The following is a 19520-nucleotide window of genomic DNA, read 5'->3' on the forward strand; positions in this document are numbered from 1 at the left end:
AAAATAAGTTTTGATACCAAAAGCATCTGTTGACTGAAAGATTATATAAGGCAGTATTTCAAGAAGTAATTCATAATGCACTCTGCTTACCCATCTCTTCCCTTACTGACAATTTTAACTTCGAAATAATATATGCCACAGGCTGCAGGTATAGGATGTGTAGCTCGAACAGAAGCAGCATCTTTTGGAGTTTTTCCATGACCTGAAAAACAAGAGCATTCAAAACACACAAAAAATGTATTTTAGTTAAATGCAGAAGGCGACTCAAAGCTATGCATGCCAACTACTCAAAACAAAAGGCTTATGCAATGACCAAACAACATACAATATTCTTATGAACCTGATTTTTATTCTGAAGTATTTTGTTTCAAATACTGTAAGCACATGTATTGCAACCAAGGATGCTAAAAGAAGTCCTGGATATAGTAATCCAAATAGGTCCTACAATTATTTAAAGGGAAACCAGGAAAAAGTTTCACCATTCTGAGTAATATGATTGACAAAAGGCCACCCGTGTTTGAAAGAACTGTATGATTTCTCAAATGCACAGGGATTACCCATTTCTATAGACTGAAACACAATGTAAGAGTTTCATCTAATGCTTAGTACTTCCGGATCTACAAGTTACTGAAGACACTTCAATTCTAACATCCTCCAGAATAAACACCAGTCATTATACAGAACATGCTACTTGCAATCAATTTCCACGTTCCAATATTGTTTCAGGACAGCATTAAGCCTTACAGCCTGCAACTGAGCTCATGCAGCTCCTACTCCTTTTTCATATTAGGCTCACTATACATTAGCTCTGCCACAATAATGCCCAGCTTCAGCTCTTGTCTACTCTCAGGATTTTCAACTTAAACCCAAGAGCCACTTGCATTGTACTAATACCAACCTTCTGAATGTGTCATCCTCTTCACAGCCCTTTCCAAAAGCAACCTGGAAGCAGGCTTTTGACCAGATGACTTATTTTAGCAACAACCTGCTCAAGCAAGCACAGTGTCCCAAGTACACACAAAACTCCCCAACTGTTATGTGACAGTCATGCATGGGGCCACTGGACACAGTTTAAAAATTTAACAAACAAGATGGAAAGTATATTGGATCATGGCAAGAGGTAAGGTAACTCAGTAAGATGGAAACCAAGAACAGACTGTCACTGCCATAAGAATAACTCAAGCAGATCCCATGCCTAATCTTGAAGTGGATCTGCAGCACGATGAAAGGAGCTGCCTGTTTTGAGTGTGCTGTACAAATCACTTGTGCTGTAGCACTCCAGCTGTCATTTCCAGTCCAGACAGGGAGGCCTACTGCACCTGCATAGCAATTGATCTGCATATGCAAAAATCCCACAACCAAACACACTCCTTTCAGGGGCATTAACACTGGCATTACTGCTCAGGCTCAGATTAATCATGTCTCAGGTGCAGGAAGTCAGGTCACACAGCAAAGAAGAAGAAACAGTAGGAGAATGACAGCCTAGGCAGGCAGAAAGATAAGGCCCAGCTGGCCCACAGTACAAAACCTCTAAAGGCAGAGGGTCAGGGATTGACCTGTACAGAACCTCTGAGCACAGTGCTCCCTTGTACAAATGTTCATAGAACTGTCAGCGCTTATCAGCCTGCAGAGCCAGCACCCACCAGCTCCAAACCAATGGCACGTGCTCAGCCAGGGAGAGCTCTCACCAAGGCCACACCAGCAACCAACACCTTTTTGGACACCACATATACTTCACCCTCTGACATTAGGTTTAACCTACCATATTTTCTCTGATGTTAATGACTCGCCCCAGTGTGCTACTACCTAAACACAAGTGGCCAGCCACATTACTTTTCTGACTGCAAACACACTTCAGTGTTTTGTTAGTACTACTAAACATTTTGTGCAGAAATCCTTCAATCACCTCACACGTTTGACAATGTTAAGTTCGCTACCTATGTTCTGCATGTTGATTTCTGCATGCTGATGTGATGTATCACATGAGGAAAAAACAGTAATTTACTCCTCCATACACAATACATTTTACTGTTCACTACTTTTATTTCCTCGGGCTGTGACAACCAGTGTAACAACCAAATACATAATCTTAGTTAGAGCTTCCATGAATTTGCTTGGTTTTCAAATGCTGGTAGATCACTATTTAGCTATTACAGATTATCATGCCTAAGTACGTTGAAATCCTTCAGCTAAAAGGGCAGAACATGAAACTCCTAAGATATCCCTTAAGTTCAAAGAAGTCCGATTAAACAATGCACTGGAGGAAGGAAAAATACTTTCTTCTAAAATGTCTTTAGGTTTTTACTTTCAAATAGACTGCAAAGAAGTTCCCTTGGTTACTCTATGCACTTGACAATCTGTGTAGTTTCAGTCTGAGTCATTCTCCTTATTTGGCAAAGTCTTCCACATAGAAAAGACTAAAGCAGTAGGAACCAGCCAAATATTATTGAAAATGTAAATCTATTACCCAGCAGACTTAGCTTTGTGAAATCATAATCTAAGTGTTTGGCAACAATACCTATTTAAGGTATTCTTAACACCTCTTCCTGAAACTCCCCTTCTCCCATCTCCTCCCCAATCCAGGCATTTATTTGCAAGGACATACCAGGAACCAGATTGATTAGCTGATCGGGGTTTAAGAAACCTACCAGATTTTTTTAAGCAGCAGATCAGTTCCCTGATCCAGTTCACAACACAGCCACACACAGCTGTCACACTGCAAATAAGAGGTCAACAGAGGGGCAGAAGTAACAGGATACCTTACCAGTATTGCCAAACATTTCATGTGGTGAAGCAACATGCTTGGGGAAGTCAGTGGCCAAAACTACTTTCATCCCATTAAAACAGAAGACACCTTAAATTTAGAACTGCTGTCCTTTTAACATAATCTCCTATGAATCCCATTTTACTGCTTGAGCATACTGCTTTTATTTGTACTTATACACAATTAATATGTCTAGAAGGCTAAACATCATCCAGTTAACTACTTTCCAATATTCCAAGTATCTCCATACTGTCTACACATGGTAGTTAAGTCTTTCAGTACCACCAGGCTACACTGAATTACATGTGAGATCCTAGTTTATCAGCCTGCTTTAAAACAAGAAAGAGGCTCTTATTTGAACAGTTAGCTGAACTGCAAAATTTCTTAGCAGAGCATACTATAGATGTTAGTGTTTAAGAGAATACTGGGTAAACTTCTAGAACTGCAGTAAACTGAGACACTGCCTTGAGTTCAGAATGTCCTTCAGCTTAAAATGGCTGGACACTGAGAGGAGAAACAGACATACACTGTTTATGCCCAACATGCTTTTAGATTTTTTCTCAGGCACTTGCAACCACTGTTACCAATGGGACTCTTGAGCTGAGTGGCCCATTAACTTGATGTCTTCTACTGCTGACACATTCTTCGGTAACCTGAATCCTCACTTCCTTGCTTGTGAGTAAAAAAGAACTTTGACACCCAACTCTGAACTTCTGAATCGGAGGTTCCAAACACCTGAAGTAGATCACACAAACACTGCCCAATGTTTCCTCAAAACAGACCCCTTCGACAGTCATAAGCTATAGGCTGAGTATTTAAAAGAACACTTTTCAAGTATGTAGTATTTAACACTAAGGATTTTCAGCATTAAAAAGAGAACTCTGCAAACAGATGCACTGGGGGGCAGAGAAGGGAAAACAGGTCTACAAATCTTGAACTTTACACTGCAAACCAGATCATAGGTAAGTTCAATTACTATAACTGTTTTCACTTGGGCTTTCATTAGAAGTGTTTGACAACCATGAGTTGACCATGTTTTATATAATTTTTAAACACTCACACTAATGACTTTTAGTAAGTAGTATCACTAATACTTAAGCAAAATTACAGTGAAATTAATCTAAGTTTTAATTCTATCAAAAGCTAACTCAGATATAAACATGTTTGGAGAAGCCATCTCAGCTTTCAAAAAAGATAATCTTTGAACCTAAATCTAAGTTTATAATGCATACACACCAAATAGTCCAAATGTAATCTACAGGAGCACCTACGTAGAAAAAAGTAAGCACGTTTATCCAGTTTAAATCCTTAAACGAAGTTTACATAAACTGAACTGCAGTTATTTCCAACAGGTGGTTCAATGACTTGCTCACACTGCCAAAAATAAAATAATCAAAGCCTAATCTTCTGTTGTATTCATTAGGCAAGTTTCACTGAGACAAGAACGGAACAGGTTGCCCAGGGAAGTGATTGAGTCACCACCCCGGAGGTATTTACAAAACCTGCAGATGCGGCACTTGGGGACATGGTTTAGTCGAGGACTCAGCAGTACTGAGTTTGTGGTTGGACTCGGTGTTCCTAGAGCTCTTTTGCAAACTAAATGATTCTATAATTCTAAGAAAAAAACCAAATCAAAAGACACAAATTACTAATTTTACTTTAACTTCTTCCCCAGTTTAAAAAAAAGCAAGACATCCCAGAGCTACAAGGCTGTCCAAAACAGGCAAACTGTACTGAGCGTACTCTGAGTGTTCTCTGCCAGAAAAATTGACACCATCCTTGTAACAGTCAGTGACAACACAGAATTATTAGTATAGAATCCTCTTCGTTTTCCAACAGGAAATGGAATGCATAGTTTGCACTGAAAAATAGTTTATTTTTGTTTTGCACTACAGGCAGTTCAAAGGCAACTACACTGTAAATAAATGTCTGGCTAAGATCCCCTGTCCTGTGATACATTAGAAAAAGCTCATGCAATGGCAGCTTACTCAAAATTGCATCACTTTCTTCAGCTTTTTTGGACAATTGTTGCAAGACTAATTTAAGTGAAGTTTCTATAGAAGTTTCCATTATTTCTGCACCAATTATTTTGTCTGTTTACCTAATTCTGTATATAGTTTCTTCCATGGTTACAAATCTGAGTCTCTGTTTTTTTACCTCCTTACACTACACAGTATAGATCACTACCTCCTGGAAACCTAACTTGCCTGTCTAGTGGATCTTTCATATCACATACACCATTTATGAATTCCCTGTTTTTCAACAGGACCCATGTGCCAATTCTGAATATTTTAGAAATATCTAGGAATATTTTTAAAAATGTCTTGCCTTACTAGCTATGTAATTTTGTGCAGTAATGCATGCTTTATGTGCAGCATGCACTTATGCTTTCTTTACCACTTACCTACAGCTCAGAGCTGTAAAAATTATAATTAAGTGAAATGACATCCATCTTTTTCCTGATACAGTTTTTCATTGTCTCCCTTACAAAGAAACACCACAAATAACAGGTAGTAAGGCAGTGTTAGCTTTCTATCAGCTTGCACAGCTAACTGACAGCAACACAACTTATGTCTGTCCAAAGGAAAACCAGAAATACTCTAGGCATAATCTTTCATACATTTACAGTATCACTGATGCCATTGTCTATGTATTTCGTATCAAGATTTTAACAAAGCTACCTAACCTGCTAAACAAAAACACCACACCATTTAAGTTTTCCTTTCCAAGTAACACTATGATTCTGAGAGAGCACAAAAAAGTACTGATTCTTGGGTTTTGTTGTCCTTGACAAAATTTGAAGAGCTTCTATTCTGATGCTAGACTATATTCCTTTTTTTTTAAACCTGCACCACAAGATCAATGCCTGGTTGTGTGGCAGTTTTAATTTCTTAAGCACTCTGCAGGATGCTTGTAAAAATCTTCAGGTCCAGAAATGCAGTACACAAAACATCCCAGCTGCAATGGGTAGAAAGAGACATCTACTGCACTTCATGCTTCCATACAACTTGTCCACTGGTAAGCCGGAAAATAAAAGGAATCTTCAGAAATTACACTGAGAAGACCATCATTCATCTCAGAAACCAATGAAACAAAAATATCACTGCTCACAATACATCAGCACATTAAAATTATGAAGGTATCTATACGAAAAAACACTTTTAAAACTTTTGTGCTGATTGCTCCTCTCACACATTTCTTCAGTAGCCCCAACACATCCAAGGTGAAGGCAAAGCATTGCTGTTAACACTTTTCGCCTCCTATCAGTCACAGAAGTAAATTACTCCAGAAAAAGTCCTATAGCCAGCAATCTACAGAGACAAAAGAGAAAATTTAAGTGTACAGGGTACCTATACTACAGTAATAGAAAACAGTAAGAATTGCTTTAGGTTACTGGCTTCTTTGGACAGATCTTTTTCCTTGAGTATTTTGGTCAAGAATATAACAGTTCTTTATCCCTGCTCAACACATAATTCATATTTCCTTTCAACAAAAACATCCAATGCTCTTCCACTACTACTTAGGGAATTTCAGAAACACTGAAAGTGCCAATATTACAAAAGAAGATACTGTGAGCCCTTTCTTTTGAGAACTGATTTGTAAAACACTATTTCACAGTGCTAAGCACATTCCTACTTGCCATCTTCCCTTACTCTCCTCATTGAACCTCATTTTCTCCCCTTTTATTGTATTCTTAGGGCTGAAGGATCTAGGAGGGAGTAAAGGCTGGAGATGTTCAGCATGTCTGCCCCCTGGTTCTCAGGTAGAAATAGTCTGATACCATTCATTGCTTAGCCCAGTTAGCAACTCCAGGTGCCAGGCTGGTAACATAACCATGAAGTTGCCCTAACAGCCACCTTCATTAAATTACCCAGAAGAAAATATGGGCCACTTAAGAAGCCATTTATTCCCATCTGCACTTAGGAAAAAGAAAAGCACAGACATGTTATATTGGCACCTCTCATTTTCAGAGTCCTTTGGGCTAACCTAGGAACACTTCAACCTGCAGCACTTACATTATTTAAGAGCTAGAGTAAAGGTATTTCATTGTTATAACCTACTAACTGTGCTTCATGACTTCTGTAATTTCTTTGAGGTAATGATTTTCCATAACACCATGGCAAAGGAGGTAAGTGAGGAAAACCAGGCATAGCACAAGGAAAGCCTGAAAATATACTTCTGCAATAAAACTGAAGAGATCAGAGAGGTTCAACCTCTAAATTCTAGCTTATGAGAAAAAGAAGTTGGCTAAAGCAAAACAAACCAGCAGAAGGAGTCGATAGCCACTAAGCTATGATCATCTTAGAGGAAAAAAACACCAAAACCAAACAACCCACTGCCACTAAGCACCAGAAAATACAAAATGTTTCTAAAAATACAAGGTCATAAAACACTGAACAAAAGCCAGGAAATTCAGAGTTGAGTATTAAATTACACATCTTTAAATCACTCGGTGCCTCCCAAAAACCTGCTCTATAGTCATCAAGCTCCTTTATTATCTTTGTACGGTGCATTAAACTTCACATTTTTAACAGAGTATTTTGTGTGTCTGTAATATTAAAACCTCTCTATTAAAAAAAAAAAAAAAGTCTCCCAGAGTACATTTAATCCTTTCATGGCAGCCAAATCCTGCCATGTGTTTGTGTTGCCGTTTTCCTCCTCTGATTAAACAGTAACATGTTTATCGAAATTTCCCTTGAATTTCTCCACTGCAAACTCTGAGAAAGGGTAACTGCACGGTTGTTTTTTTCCCCTCCCACTACGTTCATTTGACTACAGACTGACAAAGGATCCAGTTCTTCACAGCCAACTCAGAAGTGGCTTTGAATCCACAACACTTCTACTTTAGGACTTTGGGCCTAGAACACCAGATGTGTCTGTGTTTTTTCAGGTCAGAGTGTAGGCTTATGTTTCCAGGTTTTATGACATTTCATAACAATCAACATAAGTTTTTCTTCTCGCTGATGTTATTTTTTAATACAAAAGCATACTGTTTTTTTACCTTTTATTTCAAAATCTGTAACTTACGAAACGTCTAGGAAGAAAGTTTTGGTCACCTTTATTAATTTAAGTGCTACTGTCGTTTCTTCCCTCAAATCACTCTGTGCAATAGTTAGGCAAGACTATTACCAGTGACTTTAAAGTAATTTTTTTCACAGCTTAAAAATAAACCGTGTTTTTCTCAGTGCTTTCCCCTCCCGTCATTTCCGTGTTCAATAGCTTAACGCTTGCTGCTCTTAACTCCATTTAACCCTTGCTCTTCTCGAGAGGGGAAAAAAAAAAAAAGCAGCCACTTCTTTTTCTCGCTCATTACCATAAACAGGACACGTCATGCCGAGCGTCCTTTATTCTCCTGCCTCCGACCCAAACGTTCCGGCGATACCTGAATCCACGGAGGAAGTCTCGGAGTTTACATAATGCCCACTCCAGAAGCATAAGGAGGCGGGGGCGGCCCCTTGTGTCCCCCCCCTTTCCCCGCACGGCGACAGAAACGGGGAGGGGGAGGGGAAAGGAGAGAAAAATAAACCTGAAATAAGGAAAAACAAGCCCCTTATCTCCACGCTGCGGGGGGAAATATAGGGGATCGGAAAACAGGGAAGAAGGAGGGAGAGGAGCGTGTGTTATTTCCTGTTATTGTTACTCCTGTGCCCACTGCCCGACGGAGGGGTCGGGCAGCCCCCGGCCCCGGGGAGGGACCGGAGCGGTCGCGGCGGCCCGGGCCGCCCCTCCTCACCTTTGTAGTGCACCCGCAGGTTGTTCTGCGAGAGGCCGATGTAACTGAATTTGTCCTTCGGGCTCCAGGAGCGGGGTAGCGGCGTCTCCTGCTCGTCCACGGCCGGGTAGAGCCTCTTCAGCCGCCGCTTCAGCTCCTTCTCCTGCTCGTTCAGGGCCGGGTCTCCGTGCGGGAAGGGCGCCGGGGCGCTGGTGCCGCTCCCCGCCGGCAGGCCCAGCGCGGCGCCGGCACCGCCGCCCCCCGCGGCCGCGGGCCCGCTGCTGCCGGCCGTGGCGGCGGCGGGTGGCGGCGGCGCCGCGGTGGCCGGAGGCGGCGGTGGCGGGTGGAGCAGGAGCGCGGCGGCCGGAGCGGGGCCGGGGCTTGCGGCGGCGGAGGGGATCCCCGGCGCCGCCGGGGGAACGGCGGCCGCCAAAGAAAGCTGTGGCGACGGCGGCTGTTGTTGCTGCTGCTGTTGCCCGGACATCCCGGCTCCGGCCTCCTCCTGCTCCTCCGCCGCCACCTCCCGCGGCGGTCGCGACTGTCACCGGACGGGCCCGGGGGCGGAGCGACGGGCAGGCCCGGGGCCGTGCGGAGCGCGGGTCACCCCCACAACCGGAGCGTCTCGGTAGAAGACGGGGGGCGGGGTGGGGGAGGGTTGGCGATGACGGCGGCCGGTGGAGGTGCCCGATGGGAGCGAGGGGCGTCGCGGGGCGCGGCGGGGCCGGGGGCGAGGCGGGCAAAGCGGCGGCGGAGGCGCCGGGCGGAAGCGGGAGGCGGGCGGGGAGCGGGCGCCGCGGCGGCGGGGCTGGTTCGGCCCCCGGCCCCTCCTCCGGTCGGGGGCGCGCCCGGCGCGCACACGCTCCGTCCGGCCCCCGGCGCGCCCCCGCCGCCGCGCGCCCCCGCGTCAGCTGAGCCCGCGGCCCCGCGCCTCCTCCTCCCCGCGCTCGCGGCGGGGCGGGGCCTCCGCCCCTCGGCGGGCGCGAGGCGCGGAGGGAGGGGAGCGGGGCCTGAGGGAGGGGCACGAGGGGCATGAGGGTGGGAGAGTTGAACTGGCGGTGCCGTCAAGGGCCCTTGGGTCTGGTGCTGGGGCCGTCCGTACGGTCCAGAGCTGCTGTAGGGCTCTCTGGCGTGACCCAGACCTGTCGCGAGTTTTTCTCCAGGAGGAAGTCTGAGCGACCCCCGAGGGTAGTGGGGTGCTCACCCTCAGTGGCTTACTGAAGGGTGTTGCTGCCGAGGGTCAGCCACATGGTGGCTGTCCCCTCGTCGTGAAATTATCATGGAATCAGAATATGCCGCTGGAGAGCTTTGTCCAAATGTGTTTTCAACTCTGCCAGGCTTGGTGCTGTGACCACTTCCATGGGGAGCCTGTTCAAGTGCTCAACCACCCTCTGGGTGAAGAATGTTTTCCTGATCTCTACCCTAAACCTGCCCTGACGCAGCTTCATCCTGTTTCCTCGAGTTCCTGTCACTGACATTGCAGTGATGATAATTAATCTCCAATGATGATTAATTGAATGTAATGATAATTCTCCTCTCAGTGTTGACCTGGGCACATCAGACCTGTTGAAAAGTTTTTTGGTGTAACCTGGACCTGCTGAAAGGTTTTCTCTGGGACAAAGTCAAGCTGACCCTCAGAGGGGTAATGGGAAGACACATTAACCCTAAGTGCATTAATGACCAATTCAAAAGGATTGACTAACCGGAGTGAGTCCAATGGGGATTGTCCCTTCTTGATGAAATTAAACAGTCATAATGCCGACCCTTTTCCTCCCAGTGTGACCTGGGCTTCTAATACTTGGCATGACCCACAAGCAGTGCTGGCTCAAATGACAATTCTTATAAAAGAACATAAACTATGCATGTACACCCACATATATATGCACATACATATAAACACACACACACATATATATATATGTGTATATATACACATATGTAAATGCCAGCCACTCAGTATCATTTCACTCTAGTCCACTCCAAGTGATCTATTAACAAGAACCTCAGTTACCCTGCCTTCAGGTGTGGGTCATGACACTGAGTTGGAGAAGAAGGAGAAGGTGGCATGGCAGCAGGCTCTGCCACCATTGGGGATGATTTGGGATGGCAGCCAGGGAAAATGGAGACAGGCTGGTGTGTGCACCAGGGAAGCTTTGCCTCCTGACAGGCACAACGTGGGTCTGCTGCCCACACCTTGCATCCAGCACTACAGCTGGTATGAGGAAATGCCACTGAGAGCATTTCCCAGAGGTGGGAAAGCTTGGGAATGCCTCAGCTCAGGAGGATGGGAGGAGCAGCGCTGCAGTGTTTCTGAGGGGGTTTTGTTTGGGGCCTGTTTTCCTTTGGTTTGTGTGTTGCAGGGTGGTTTTGTTTGTGCTTAATGTTGTTGGTTATTCAGTGGTTGCCCGCACTAATATATTCACATGGCAGCAGTGAAAGAGAAATGGTTTACAGATTGGCCAGCTTACCTTGGAAAACATTAGGAAAGGAAAGGAATGTCACTGGCAAATCTAGAACCTGTGTCCAGTTCTGAGCTCCTCAGTACAAGAAAAACAAGGAGCTTCTGGAGAGGGTTCAGCAGAGGCCACAAAGATGATGAGGGGTCTGGAGCATCTCTCTTAGGAGGAGAAGCTGAGGGGGCTGGGCCCGTTTAGTCTGGAGAAGAGAAGACTGAGAGGGCATCTTAATGCATATAAATATCTCAAAGGTGGGTGCCAAGAACACGGTGCCTGACTCTTCAATCGTGCCCAGCAACAGGACGAGGAGCAGTGCCTATAAATTAAAATAGAAGTTTCACCTGAACATGAGGAAGAAGTTTACATTGAGAGTGGCAGAGCACTGAATGGACTGCCTGGGGAAGCTGTGGAATCTCCCTCTCTGGAGGCATTCCAAACACACCAGATGTGTTCCTGTGTCACCTGCTCTAGGTGACCCTGCCTTGGCTATAAAGTTGGACTGGATGATCTTTTCCAACCCTAACAATTTTGTGATTCTATGAACCTGAAATGTTGATCACTTCACAAACCCTTTTCCAGCTGCCAGCATAATGGAGTACAGGCACAGAAGCAGGAAACAGAGGAGGTTAATTATGCTTCATCTGTGTGAAATGGTGTGTGAGGTAATGGAGGTGTGACACTCACAAAGGCTTGTATGAAGCTAAACATTTCTCACCTATAGTTACCAAAATATCCTGTCACATGCAACTGCTTAGTGATGTCTAATAGCATTTATGGCTGGACAAATCGCAGTTATCTAAAAATACCCTATCAGGAGGAGCTGCAAACTGTACAAGAGTAGAAGTACCTAGCATGGATGTTGAAACACAAGCTGAACCATGCCTGAGGTCAATTACCCTGGCACTGTAGGCTATCTCCCACTATATATAAGTTTGCTTTCTAATATCTAGATGTTGTTATAAACTGTGAAGCTCAGTTGTTTACATTATTATTAAAAATACAGTATTTGGCTAACTATAGACATTGGGAGATACATTTGTTATGTTCCTAAGTGTAGATGTGTCTTAAGTCTTTTGTGATTGTCAATAAATTTTCTGTCATATCTGCTTCCTCAGTTGTGTCTCACTTCTAGCATTTGTGCCAAAATGCTTCATGTCACCCATTTGAGATTGCCACCATGAGGTTCCTGTTTCTTGAACAGTAAGGCAGGAGAGCAGATGTTTCTGCACTTACTTCTTGACATTATTCGCTACTTTGCTACTCTGGTTGCTTTTATCACATCTTTTGCCATCTTCCAAGGATAAATAATCCAAGTGTAACAAACATTGTTTTTTATAAAAGTCTTTTTCTCCAAACTGTGCCCCTAGACAAACACATTCACATCACTTTTTCTGAGTGAGGATAGACTGCACACTATGCCAGAGGTTTTGTAGAGAATTCTAATAACTGGTGTTAACCGGTGTTACTTATTCCTCCTGTGTTCTACTAACTTGTTTTCTGACTACAGCTTTGTGAGGATTAGAAATAACAGATAGATATTTACATAAATGCCCAGTTTACTTTCCAGTTTAGTATAAATGAATGGGAGCTTGTCAGATTTAGAAGCAGTACTCACGTTCCTCCCTAATGTGCGTTGTTTTGCATTTTCAGTACTGAATTTAATTCACCATTACATGGTGCATTCTGTTTTGTTAGCACTTCCTCATCATCACAGTCCCCTCTTGTCTTGCTTAGCTGAAATAATTATGACAGCTGCAAATGTTGCCATCTCACAATATAGCCCTCTTTCTAGATCAGTGGTAAATACAGCAGCAATATGAGACTTGCTGCAGAGCCCTGAAGCTGGCTGGTGTTAACCTTCTGCCATTGCAGAAACTTGCAGTTCAATTCTTCTCTTTGTTTTCCATCTCCAGTTTTTGAACCATGATTGTACTTTTCTTTTTGCCCCAGTGATTACTTAGCTGCTTGAGTCCTCTCTGGCTTAGAGATTTAATCAAAGGCCTTTTGAAACACTGTAAAGCATTGACTAGTCCACCAAAATCTCTTTGTTTTTTGGGGTGGTTTCTTTTTTTGATGCTTTCAAAGAATTTCAGTAGATGGATCAGCTAGAAATCATTTAACTTTGCAGAAAGCCATGCCTCCCTTTTATTAGGCCTAATTTTGACATTTAAATGCAAACATTCTCTTCTGTATGCTTGGTTTTCCTTTATGTTTACTTTAAGGGACCATTTTTATCAAGGTAAAAGCGATCTAAGCATTCCAGGCACTGAGGGTATTTGTTTGGCCTCTCGTTGAGCCTATCAACAGGGAGTCAATGTGTGGAACATGTGTTTTAAAGTGAGTGCAGGTGATCACTCCCTCAGTCCAGGAGCCATATCCTCTGGGCAGATGTGCTACATAGGCATCAGATCACTGTCAGTACACCCATCGCTCTCCTTGGGGAATCCAGAGCCAGAGGAGAGGGGAGAGAAACCCCGGCTGACACCCTTCAGACAGCACCAGTAAGAATTAAACTGTCCTGATGGCATAAACACATCTTCTCACAACAGAGCTTTGTGCACGGCCTCGATGTTGCAGAGGTTAATTTCGCTCCTGGATCCTGTGTTGGCTGCTCTCTGTGTTTTCATTAAGAGTGAGTAAGTGGGCTAGGGCCATCTGTGCCAGTGATGCTGATAGCATTCTGGCTGTCATCAAGAAACAGAGGCAGGATTCTCCTTGGGAGTCTATTTCTGTATGTGTCCTTTGTCCCTGCTCTAGGACCAAGCCTCCTAGTTGCACATGAATTTAGTGCTTGTGCTGCGGCTGCCAGCCTGACACATTTCCAGCCACTTCTCCGAAATTTAATATCTCCCGTTTGTAGTGATGGTAACTGTTTGCTGTTCTTTGTTTAGTATTCCTCCCAGTTAAGCTTTTCCAGTGCGTAGTTTCTTTGTAACTGTTTTGGAATTAATTTTCCTGCTTCTAGAAGCTGCTTGGAAATCAGCAGTGTGTTATTTATTATTGTGCCTACTGAGCTGATTTACTGGTCCTAGCAAGAAAAGAAAACCACTAAGAAGTAGGCGATGATATTTGAACAGTATGAAGGATAAATCTCTTTAAGCTACCTGAGCCCTTTTCTCCTTTTTAGCCCTGCTGATTTAATGGCTTATGTATAGGATAGGCTTGATGAACTGACGAGTGGAAGACTTGTCAAAATGAATCACATATGAGTTATAGGCCATCATCACCTATTAACTTTGTTGAATCAAATGGTAATCCCTTAGCAATTTACTGTATTACTATATCGCTGCTCACGGTGCTTCTGCTTTGATAAAGCTGATCAATCTGCTCATAGAAATAATTTTGTTGTATGACTCATCTATGACTGTGCTATCTTAGAGCAAAAGTGATTAGAAATCTCACTTGTTTGCCAAAGTTTCTGTTGTGGTATTTATATATCTATACAATATATCGGGAGAGATATAGATAGATAGATACCTATATTTAGTTAGTTTTGGTACTTGAACATCAGCATGCATACACAGCGGGATCAGGCTTGTTGTCTTTATTCTGTTCTTACCTTTCTGGTCTGTACATGAGCTGTGATCTACAGGCACACCAAGTTTTATAGAAGTATGATTCACTCTTTATACAAAATCTCACCAAATTTAATCTCTGCAGTCCAATTTTTCTTTTATTATTTCTTTGCGTTTTGTTAATGAGTTTAGAGAGTTTATTCATAGCTAACTTATGCTTTTCTTCCAAATAACTATTCACATGTCTTTACAATATCCTCTTTCCAAACTGAAGAACAATTATTCTGGATCATTTTCTGGTGCATAGACTTGTGGGTTTTTACTTAATATTAAAAGTCGGTTTAAAGAGAACTGAAAATCTGTTCACTGGAATAGCTCATAAATAGAAGATTTCATAGTCTCCGCTGCCTGGGTTACTGTACAAGCATCGTATTCCAACTAAAATCTCAAAACGTGCACAAAAATAAAATGCCCTCCATGCTGAATAGAATGTTTTTTATTCACAACACAAATTTATGTGGGGGCAGGATAGAAAATATGATGAGACACATTGGCTTATTCCCTTTGTGAAAGCAGATATCAAACTATAGCGCTAGTGGAGAAGTGATTCTCAGCTAGAAGGACAAGATCCATTTCTGAGTCATCATGAATTTCTGCCGAGGGTGGAAGCAAGTTGGCATGATTTAAATGTTGAAATATAAGGAAAACTATTGAAGGGTGGCTAAAAAAAAAATCCCACAGCGGCCAGATTTTCTATGGGAAAAGAGTTTGTTTGGCCAGATCAGCCAGGACTAAAAAATCCTGTTGTGGTATGTAACCAAGGCTGAAGGACAGGAGGAGATGAAATGAAAGAAGTGAAGATCTCACCACACCGCCTTCTTGGACTAATGGTTGGAAACACTCTGTGCTCCCTTTTGTCTTACCTTGGCTGGGCACATCAGCAGTCTGACTCCTGCGTGTGCCTGGAGCAATTCCAGCACCCTTTTAGCTAACGGGGAGCAGGTGGGTCGCAAAACTGCCAAGTTTGGAAACTGCTCTTTGACCAGACACCATAAGACACCCTCTCTATGATGTTTAGGATGGAAATTTAAGAGTTACGTGCTTTTGGTAAACAGTTTAAAGTTCCCCTGGCAAACCAGGCAGTGTTTTGTTTCCAGCCTGTGCATTGGTAGGGTGCCCATTACCATAGATGAGCAAGCTCAAAGACTGCAGGCTTTCAGAAACACATGGGATGTGTCAAGCTGACCCACTTCTTGAAAGCCAGGCCAGGCCTTTGTGCAATGTCCTGTACTTGTTAGATGTTAGGATGTCAAGAATGTTTAAGTCTCCACTGACGTGATAATTATTGTTATGGTGTTTATAGAGGTGGGAGGGCCCTAAGGGAAAGGCGGCCAAAAAGAAGAATCAGGAAGTGAGATGAATAAGGCTCCAGGAATTGCACACAGATAGAGTTTTGTCTTGCTTTTCTCTTTAGCTCATTTGGCTCTTCAGTAAAAGAGATGCTTACATATGAGAAACTATTTTTTTCCTCTCTGCATCTGTCACACATACAGATTCAAATACTCCACATGTTAATTTAATGACAAAAGTAGATTTTAAATGGACTTTAGTGATGTGAAATTGTCAGGTGAAAACACAGTGTTCTAATAATCTTCAGCTATTGTAGCTGCTCCCACTCCTACCAATCTGTAGTTTGTCTCTTTCACATCTGTTCCAGGGAAACAAGCACTGAATCCTGAATATCTGCTGAAATCTGAAATCCTGAATATCTGCTGTGCTTTTTAGACTGTAGCATTACACTGTACATGACCAATCACTATTTTATGATTTATGGAATATGTTAAACATACAAGAAGCCTGTAGCATGTACAGACAGTTGCCTTCTTTTATTTCAGAAGTAAAAAACCCATGTGTCTACAAAGCACATTGTCTGACAAAATGCAAAGTATTTTTCTGACATTGTTCAGTCATAGTAACCTTGGAGAATACTTGCATGACAGAGCAGTTAAAATATTTCAAACAAGGTCATGATTTTGCAGGTGATTGTTTTTAAGATTAGCTTGCCATTATGTATGCTGTCATGATTGCAGTGTATATGCTCAGAAGCTTGGAGGAAGAGTAGCTTCCTGTTCTGGTACATATTATTATTATGATGATCAGCAATTATTGTTGTTTGCCAAGCCAGACCTGTGCTAACCTCTGTCATCAACAATATTGTTTAATCAGCTTGAAAATTACTAAATCTTATCTACTTGACAGCTTCTTTTATCTTACCTTATGAACTTATCTGTTTGAGAATAATATAGAATATGATATAAAAATCTTCAGTCTATAAAAACCACAGTATCATCACTGATTTGTCACAGCTGCCTCCCTTTGAATGTCTCAGTAGTAATTCCTTTCTAGGAATCAAAAAGTTTAGAAAATCTGAGGGATGATCTGACCTCCTGTCCCCTCCATGGCGGGACCTTTTATGCCATGAGCATTCCTGGCAGGTGCTTGCATAAACTCATCATTAAACCTCCTGTGACTGAGACACTAACAGGTTTCTCTTGTGTTTTGACTAGCAGCAATGCTTGAGTGGTTTGAAAATACATATTTAATTTGGATAATCTGAAAATTAAATGGAATACAAGCACTTCTGTTGCTTTAAATTTTTTTCAACAGTTTTTCTTTTTTTGAAACATAGAGTTTAAATTTTGATCCAGATTTACATTGCCACAGTGAGTGCTCAAAACTCATGAGTCAGTGCCCACCCACAAATGAAGTTGGCTTAAAAGCCCATTTTCTTAAAAATAAGACATTTAGAGATGATAGGTAGGCGGTTGGTTATTTGCCATCTGTTTTATGAGTTTTTATGAGACTTTTTTTCATATTTACAAGTTTTGTGGTACAGAAAATTAAAAACTTGCTTAAAAAATAGAAAAGGTAGGATTCTTACTGCAGTCTCTTGACTTTGACCCCAGAACAAAAAAGTGTTGAAGGATTTGCAATGAAATAATAAAAATCAGCAACTCTTAATTTGACCTGACAGCGTTCTCCTTGGTGCTACAGCTTTGTAGAGAAACAAACAGTAATCTGTATATATAGGTCCCCTCACATTTAATATATTTGGCATATTTTGAGAAAGGCTGAGGAAAAGTGTGGAGTGCAAATCCTTTCCACCTCAAAAAGGTCTCCATTGTATATTGCTAGCTGCAGTTTTACTTTTCTCCTTCTTAAGGTAATTAATGCATAATAAGGCTTGCTAATAGGCAAATACTGTCTGTACTCCTGGATCTTAATAAGTTAAGCCTCATGGTAGAGAGGAATTTATTTTAAAACATAGAGTTTGCAGTAAAATAACAATTCAGTGTTGTGATGGATTTGTCACATTTGGCTTCTTCTTGGTAATTAAAGGAACTTTTCAATAAACAAATGGTTTACTTAATTTTAATGGTCTGTTCTAGGATAAACTTTCTTGTTAGAGCCTCCTTATTTCTTCTAGTGAATATATTGTGCCCTTGCATTAGAGAGTCCTTGTTTCTTCTAGTGAATATGTTACCTTGCTGATGTGCCAAGCAACTTTGAGCAAACTCTGTGAATTCAAAGACCTTTTTTTGTGCAGCATCTTGCACTCAGCTGAGGGGCTTGATGAGAGCAGCTCACGAGTTTCCTGGAGTGCCATATTAAATTCATATGCGCCGTAGCGTTCATCCCTGGCTCTGAACCCACCTTTCGAGAGGTGCAATCTGTAGGAGGCCCAGTGCTGTAGAGAAGGTCAGCCCCTCCAACACTATCCAATAGCAGGAAGTTGTATTGGAGAACCAGCTCATTAATGAGAGCACGGCAAATCCCATATTAAAATCATATCCGTGGGTTAGTTAGGTTTGATTTTTCTTGTTTGCAACAACCTTAGGGTCCATGCTAAGATGAAGAGCCTGAAAATACGTTTTCAAAAGTTGTTGCCGTACTGCAGAAAGGTACAAACTGGTGCATAAAGAGACATGTTTCAGTTTTTGATTGCCATAAGGTTTCTGGGCCACCCAGGGCTCTTAGCCAGTGAGTGACACACTGTGGGAGTGCACCAGGAACCATCAAGCACTACAGTTTCTCTCTGTGCAAGGCTTGCACTGGTTATGGATCAGCTGGTGGTGAAATTTACTGGGAAAAAATGTAGTATTCCTAGTAAGAGTGCTCTGTGTCAGGACCAGAAGCATGAATCACTTCACTGACCAATGCATTGAGCTCACCTAACTTCTCACCTCAGCTATGTCAGCATTTAATGGAGAAAGAAAGGTGCCTGGAAACATCCCTTCCATTCCAGCACATTTGACAAAAACATCTGAACCAGTTCCAGATTAATCAAGCATTCTGTGTTCTTAAAAAAGTTATATGTGATCATACAAATTAAGACTACCAGGATGCAAGTGCACTCAGAAAGAATTTAAGCTGCAAAGCTTCATCCAAATTATCATGTTTCTAATTATTATGGATGCTTGACTTTGAAACCTTTATAATGTCTTACAATATTTTTACAGGCATGAGATATTTCTGTTAAACTCACTGTATGGTAAATTGTAATCTATGCCCTTTTAAATAGTATAATTTGGAGGGAGAGGAGGAGGTTTTTGCTCTTAGTGATTTCTTGTAGTACATATTTGGCTTCTGGAGATGGGATATTATTTAAACCATGCTTTTACTGTCCAAATCCTCTGCCTGCAGCATTAAACCCTTTATTTGATGCAATTCAGCACAAGGGTCTTTACCTGGCCCCTAGGGCTCCCTTAGGAGCCCTTTGGTGCCACTCAGCACCCTGATCATCTCAAAGCCCAGCTGTGCCATAGCCCAGCCTGGCACACAGGTGGCCCTGGACACAGAGTGACAGTGGGTATGGGCGAGCTTGCTGTCCCTCCACCCTGCCCGAGTTTTGTGTCTGAGCAAGGAGAACAGGAAGTAGCACTGGCAAAAATGCTGAAGAGGTGGAGACAAAAGCTGCTGAAGATGCAATGCGGCTGAAGTGAGATGTGACTCAGTGGCATGTCATTCTTGGCTCATAGGAAGAGGTGAGACAAAAGCTCAGAGGCAAGAGGAAA

At 42.5% G+C, this 19520-nt stretch overlaps 1 protein-coding gene across 5 annotated transcripts in view; it reads right to left on the bottom strand.

Annotated features, from left to right (window-relative positions):
* The window catches only part of RANBP9 (RAN binding protein 9), a 38724-nt gene extending 29525 nt beyond the window's left edge, over positions 1–9199 (bottom strand). For 2 of the 5 annotated variants that reach the window (XM_059851771.1, XM_059851752.1), the window contains exons 1-2: positions 8499–9196; positions 91–202 (exon numbers count right to left, since the gene is read on the bottom strand). In XM_059851771.1, coding sequence (XP_059707754.1) covers positions 91–202; positions 8499–8961 — 575 coding nt within the window. In that variant the 5' untranslated portion in view covers positions 8962–9196. Of the gene's footprint in view, positions 1–90; positions 203–8498 lie in introns of all 5 variants that reach the window. The other 3 variants (XM_059851760.1, XM_059851743.1, XM_059851780.1) reach the window with 3 other exon arrangements.
* Between the last annotated feature and the right edge of the window lie 10321 nt (positions 9200–19520).

Source organism: Haemorhous mexicanus, chromosome 1 (assembly GCF_027477595.1).
Source record: "Haemorhous mexicanus isolate bHaeMex1 chromosome 1, bHaeMex1.pri, whole genome shotgun sequence".
Lineage (NCBI taxonomy): Eukaryota > Metazoa > Chordata > Aves > Passeriformes > Fringillidae > Haemorhous > Haemorhous mexicanus.